This window comes from Eurytemora carolleeae, unplaced genomic scaffold (genome assembly GCF_000591075.1).
Source record: "Eurytemora carolleeae unplaced genomic scaffold, Eaff_2.0 scaffold130, whole genome shotgun sequence".
Lineage (NCBI taxonomy): Eukaryota > Metazoa > Arthropoda > Copepoda > Calanoida > Temoridae > Eurytemora > Eurytemora carolleeae.
Window position 1 is genome coordinate 235,121 of NW_019397116.1, and position 7,370 is coordinate 242,490.

A 7,370-nucleotide genomic window follows, 5' to 3' on the forward strand; every position below is an offset into this window, starting at 1 on the left:
ATCATCATCATGAAGGAGCCAGGGTTGAGATGGAGTTGTGAATGTCTTGAGTGTTTATAGCTGACTGAATACCGGGAGGTGTAGAGAGGTGAGGAGCGAAGGTTACATGTGTGGTGTGCTTCATGGAGGAAATGGATCCTGTGTACACACACATCTAGAGAATTAACATCGGCATTTGAGTCGGTGAAATCGTCTTCCTTATATTTCGAATTTATTTTAACAACATTGTATAATTTGTGGCCTAAAAGATTTGATTTGATTTGATTCGATTTGATTTGCTTTTAAAAATTCCAATGAACCTGAAACACATTAAGTGTGCAGTGTAAACAGACCCAATTAACTTGATAGGTGAATTAACAAGCAAAAATATTAGTAAAACTATTTGCTTTGTTACAACATCAAATGTATTGCTATAATGTCGTCTTCCTAATACACAGTTTTCGGATCCTCACTGAAGGTTTGGGTCCCACTTTCCATGTTTTTTTTTTTGCAAATACAACATTGCGCAAAATCAAATTCCACAAAAAAGTAGAGATTATGTTTTTTGGTCAACTATCTTTTAAAGAAACACCCCTGCACCCTATTCGTACACCCCATATTTCAACAGATTCAACTGACCTCTAAACTCTGATTCACTTTTTAAACCTTTTTCTGATCAAGGATGAAAGACTTTTCGTTATTTTTCTACAGAAGCGCGTGTAATTCTGATTTCAAATTTTTTATAATCGCGTTTCTTATACATAGAATATTCCAAGGTTATATATAACCTTGGAATATTCTAGATTTTCCAAGAATGAATATGACGTCATACGCGTTGAGTTAACCCATTAGGATAGTGTATCACTCCAATAATATGGCTTTAATTATTCATCATTTAAGAGATATTTCGACATAGATCTCTATCCTGGATGATCAGTCAAAACTCAAATATTTTTGAATGGATGGCCTGCACACGGGCAGTCGTGGTACATTTGAATTTCCGAGCCGGGTCAACCTTTCCGGTCCCAGTTTGTACAGTACCTGGCTCTATGGACAGGACTAGCCGGTGCAACAAGGTTGACGCGGTCAGACTTTATGCTTCATATCTTTTACTAAAGTGTGCACTGGAAATAATGCATACAGTCCTTTTAAAATGAAAAAGTTTCTTACCAAATCAACCCTAACTATGTATTCAGTTCTTTCTCGTTTTTTCTTAATTTTCTTGTTTACATGGGGTTCCTCGTCCTTCATCACAAACAATCATTAACTCCAGATCCACGAACAGAAACAGAAAGAAAACTTTCCGTTTGAAATTTGAAATTGTGGATTTAGACAGCTGAGACAAAGAAGGAAGTCGACAATGTTAATCATGTTTGACGTGTTGTTACTTAAATAAAGATTTTTTAGTTATTGTTGCAAATGCAACTCTTCAAAAGACGGGGTAATATAATAATCAAGTAAATGAAAAAATATTCTGACATTGTTATTATTATCATATGGTTTTTATTGTTATTTATTTTTAAACATTGATTTTATCAAATTAATTATGCTTTATTATTTTTTCCTTAAAATGTCAAGTTTAAAATATATTTTCAAATTACCAACAATCAAAAAGGTCTCACGAAATTCAAAATAAAAAATAAAAAATAAATTTTTCTATTTTTAAATTATGAATGTTTTTCCTTAGGTCTGCCCCCATGAAGCACTTCCATAAGATTACTCGTAGAACTCGCCAGCTAAATAAAATAAAATAACAAAATCAAAATTTTTATCAATTTGATAAAAAATTATTTAAATACATGTTGTTTTGACTAGTTTTCTTTTGTATTACATATATTTAAATGTTTTGAAGTCTTAAGTTTCATACATATATCCTTTATTTAATAACAAAGAGAGACAAAATAGTTTTTTTTTGCATTTTATTTAGGAAAAAAAACTTTTTTTGTGTGAATCATATATATTCAAATACAGTTAAACCCTAAATGAGCCATACATCGAAAGAATTTATCAAATGTCGTCTTAACAATTTTTCAATGGGTTTTATACTATTTTACGTAAATCTCAGTATATTTGCGAAAATAAAAAAATAGCCATGAATACGCGGGAACAGTTTTAAAGAGCTCCATATAATCATTTAATTAAAAAACTAAATATCTGCGACATTCCATTATCAGAAAGTGAAGAATACGACATTTGATGAATTCTTTTGATGTATGGCTTATTTAGGGTTTAACTGTATGATATTTCTATAGAGAGGGAGGGGGGATGTACACTTAGGACATATAACATATTGTGATATTCAAAAAAAATATTGCAAATGCTCATTTGTAAAAGTGTACAATTTTATTTTTATCAACACAAAATATCTATGTTTTAAGAATGAAGACCAATTTTATAAAGTTTTCGCTCACATTAATATATTTGTTACTTCTTTTATTGTATTTGTTTGATATAGGTGGCCAAATTTTTAGATCAAATTAGCTTAAATATTTGTATGGGAACCCATGATTACCAACCATTCGAGGGGTGACATGGCCCCCCAAAAAAAAATCCAAAAACCTTCTTTATACTTCACTGTTTATTAAAATATTTTGTTATTTTTCTTTTTTCAGATTTTTCTTTTCTGTTACTCTTATATTTTATGTATATTTTTTTCCATTCGATTGAGTTTCCTAAATGTATTATTTAAAATATCTCTACAAAATTAAATATAAAATCTTACTTAAAAACTCTATTGAACAATCTATCCAGTTAGGTTTGAACTATTTCCTCAGTTATCACTTACATGATTTTATATTATTAGATAAAAAAAAACAGGTTGGACAATTTTTTTAAAACAATTTTATAGATTTGATTAAAATCACATTGTTACAAAAGTTTTTAATGCATGCTTAGAAGACAAGTCCTTTATTTCCTTCTTCTTGCATAACCCAGTACAGTGTTGAATTAGTATTCTATCCTAGGATATATAATTGTGTATTCAGCTCTGTCTTTAGAAGTTTATTTTTATCAAGTTGAAAATATATTTGGATGTGTGTGTCTGTCAAGATGTTTGTTTGTCTGTTAAAAATTAGTAGCTTCCTGGGTAAATGTTCATCTCTAAAAAAACTATTTTTTAAAGAACAATATTTTCTTGTGTTTTTAATCTGGTGATATTTTGAAAAATACAAAATCAAATAGAAAACAAAATAAACATACAAAATTTTATAGAGGTGGTAAGCTCTAAACGTCATTTTTGCTATTGAGTATTAATCAAGGGTAGGTTTGTATAAACGCCTACTCCATAACAATTTCTCGAACCAATTTTATTTTCATTGGGCCTAACTCCTTAAGTCGAGCCTAAGATCTCGCAGCTGTCAATCACGTGACACAAGCTGTCGTCAGAGTTGGGTCGAAGATTGGGTCTTAAAGCTGCGTTTAAGGAATTAAGACTCGAGCCGAAGCTTTTAAATCGCGGGCTCAGGTAAAGTTCAGTCGCACTTAACCATCGGTGTCAATACGTACACTAGCAATCAATTGGTCAATGCCTCAAACAGGACACTATCCACAAGAATACAATCCCGTGAAGCATCAACGCCACTAGCACTGGGCACGATCTCGTTTGATATGTCAACCGGACAATAGCGATCTATTGATGAATGTCTCAAACAGGACAGGATCCACACAGCTACAATCCCGTGAACTATTAACGCCACTAGCACTGGGCGCGATCTCTTTAGCTATGTCAATCGGACAATAGCAATCTATTGATCAATGTCTCAAACAGGACAGGATCCACATAACTACAATCCCGTGAACTATCAACGCCACTAGCACTGGGCGCGATCTTGTTTGCTATGTCAACCGAGCAATCGCGATCTATTTGTATGTTTCAAAGAAAACCATAATTACTCTCAACACTTCTATATCAACTAAAACTATATTTCTTCAGAATAAATATGAATTGAGTCTTTAACAGCCTAATCACAAGTTATGCGCTGTCAATCTTAATTGTTCATAATATTCCAGAATTATTATTTTTTTTTAAAATGTTTTTTACCATCACAATTTTGGGAAAATGAAATTCATACCTTGACCGTATTATTTTAGTTAAAGATATAATACATGGCTTTTGAACTGTTCAATTCGTTAATTAATATGTCACCCCCTCCCTGCCAAATGAAAAACAGTTATATCCCAGTTTATATAAATATACCGTGTTTATGAGAGTGCTATCACTTAGGTGATTAAATTCAAATTGCCATCGTAAAAAAAAACAATTCAAAATTTTCTAAATTAACATTGTCAAAATACGAAACAAAGAAATGTACTTTTATTTCATTAAAAGCATTGTTTTATATTCTCAGGGTGTCCCAATAAACAGTGAAGCAAAAATACAAATATCAAATCGTCGTTGATTTTAAATAGTGAATGTCCTGGAATGTTCCCTAAACAGTTTATATGTCTCATGTCATGTCATCCCAAAATGTGGTCTATGTTAGAGTGTGTCTTTAAAACAGACGGATCTATAAGGTGTTGGGAAAATTTTAATTTCATTATATTTTCTTCAAGGCACAGCAATGGCAAAACAGTTTTTTAAAATCCCAAATATTCACTTTAAATTGTACTTTTTTTGTACATTCTTAACCTTTAAATGTACTTGCTTTAAGCTTTAGTTTTTGAGAAGCAATTGGCAAAATTCGTCTCAATTTTGCGTAAGAGCTTACAACTTGTAAACACAAAACACGAAAAAACGGCGTGCAGATCTAAGATTATTTGGAATTTATACCATTTATGCCATGTTCATTGTGACACCCTGTACACCATATTTATTGGGACACACTGTATACCATGTTTATGGGGACACCCTGTATACCATTTTTAATGGGACACCCTGTATACTATGTTTATTGGGACACCCTGTATACCATGTTTGTTGGGACACCCTGTATATCATGCTAATTGGGACACCCTTTAAAACATAAATTGTTTTTAAAATTATAATAACACACTTTCTAAGGGAATAGTGTTTCCTACTTTTTTTGCAGGAAGTGGGACTTGTGTCTCCTAAGCTGAGACAAGTCATGTGTCCCACCCTTGTGTCTCCAAAGATAAGACAAGTACCCTGTGTCCCACCAATGTGTCTCCGAAGGTACGACAAGTTCTCTGTGTCCCCTAAGCTAAGACAAGTACCCGGTGTCCCACCCTTGTGTCTCCTCAAATAAGACATGTAACCTGTCTCCCACGTTTGTGTTAAAGTAAGAAAAGTACCCTGTGTCCCACTCTTGTGTCTCCTCAGATAAGACAAGTACCCTGTGTCCCACCTTTGTGCCCCCTAATGTATGACAAGAACCCTGTGTCCCACCCTTGTGTCCCCTAAAGTAAGACAAGTACTCTGTGTCCCACCCTTAACTCAACTAAGGTGTAGCTCCAACAGGTTTCCTTCTCTATATCCTCTGTATCCTCGTATCCTTCTATCATACTCTTCTCTCAATCCTCTCTACGCCAATCCAAGAATATAGAAAATACATGAAAGGAGAAGAAGATAACACTAGAATATAGAAAATACATGAAAGGGGCAAAAGGGCCAGTGCCTTGTAGACTTTTACCATAAATTTTTTTCCCGTATTTTTTTTTTTGATAATATGGCCTCATCCTTTAGTTAGAACCTACTCCAATTTCCATGTTTCAAAATCTTAAGTTTTCTCCTGACCACAAATATTTCGAATAAGAATTTAAAAGTGCTGCTTCAGCTTAGAAAAATTTTAATTTTAATAATTCACCATGTCATTTTATCAAAGTCAGCATTTTAGTTTAGGTTTTTGGTCTTACTTTTTTAGACTTCTCCTTTATTATTGGTGCGGTTGAAACTCCAAGATTTTAAAGAATAATGCTTAAAAAATATTTTTTAAAAATGCCTGACACCATTATCCATTGTACTACGCTTTTATTCACCAAAATCATATTTCATCCATTGTCGTCTTTTCTAATATCCCAGGGAAAGATTTAACACCTTCTTTCACAAAAACAATCTTGGCATATTCTATTTTATTTTCTAGTCTTTTTCTATCGCTCTTTTTTTTGTTGTTGAAAATTATCACAATGATCATATTTTTTAACTATAAACATGGGGGCTTATATTAGACGTCGAATAAACGGTCGGTCCTATAAAAATTATCCAAAGTAAACCATACTGTTTATAAAAATTGAGAAAGGGTTTAAAATTTACGTATTTGGAAGAGAAAACTAGTGTCACTTGCTATGCTAGTCTTTTCTTACATATGTTTTTATTATCAGGGTTAAAAGTTTACATTGTGGTAAGAAAAGAAAATGTTAAGAAACTTCAGAACAATTTCAGTTTTACATTTTGTAAAAATTTTAAAAATTTTGTGGAATCTTTTTTATAAAAGTATACTTTTAAAATTAAGAACACTCATTCAACATTTGGCATCTTTCTCTACTTTTTGTGTTCTAAGAATTAAAATTGAATTAAATATTAGCAAAGTTGACAAATAAAAGAGACAAATGTTGCTTCAGAAAACTTCGATAGATTCTCGGAAAACTTCGATAGACTCTCGGAAAACTTCGATAGAATCTCAGAAACCTTCGATAGAATCTCAGAAAATTATTTTGCGACTAATCAAAAAACACACTTTTTGAATTGTGGTTCTTAAAAAAAGTTCACCTGTCCTTGTTCTCCTATATTTCCATTTTTCTCCTCTCCCCCCTCCTCCCCCTCCTTTTCCTCCTCATCCTCCTCTATATTCTTTTCCTTCTCTTCAACAAGTTCTTCTATTAAGCATTTCTCCATCTTTCCGTTGATTTTATTCTTGAAAATTTTCACATCTTCTGAAAATTCTTTAAACTGGACACATTTATGTTGTTGTGAAAACCGAGGAAGTTGAATACTTGCCTAAAGTTCTAATTTTATATAGCTTTGCAACCTGATCGTGGAACCTTTAATTTTCAAACATTGAATATTTTATCGATTAGAATCAGGGGGGCTGGATCATAGCTACCTTTCCGTGTGTATTGGCCTGAGTGTACACTTGGGATAGTTTATTGATAAAGGATGTTAAGAGATTATGGCCTATTCATACAGTACAAATATCAAATATGCAGTACGCTTTCGGAATACAAGTGTATGGGGAGGTTTTGTACCTTGAATTTTACTCAGTTTTCTCAGAACAGTTTATTAACGATGAAATACTGCTCTGTAAAAGACTGTAAATGTAGGTCTTTCTGTGAAAAAGGAATCTAGCACACGATAATAAAGTAGTGGATTTTAATAATTACATAGAAAACAAATTCTCCATTTAGATATTTTCAGAAATCACCCCCGAGGACTGTAATATACGGATTGATCTTTGGAAGTGAAGTACATGGCCTGTACAATCAGTAAAGGATTAGCG

The 7,370-nt window shown here is 32.6% G+C and overlaps 1 protein-coding gene across 1 annotated transcript; it reads right to left on the reverse strand.

The window, feature by feature from the left end:
* Window positions 1-1,065: 1,065 nt before the first annotated feature.
* LOC111712021 (uncharacterized) lies at window positions 1,066-7,105 on the reverse strand. The gene is made up of 3 exons (XM_023486528.1): window positions 6,644-7,105; window positions 1,662-1,715; window positions 1,066-1,224 (listed from the first exon to the last, which is right to left on the reverse strand). The coding sequence occupies exons 1-3, from the start codon at window positions 6,767-6,769 to the stop codon at window positions 1,066-1,068; spliced, it is 339 nt and encodes a 112-aa protein (XP_023342296.1). The 5' UTR covers window positions 6,770-7,105.
* Window positions 7,106-7,370: the final 265 nt, after the last annotated feature.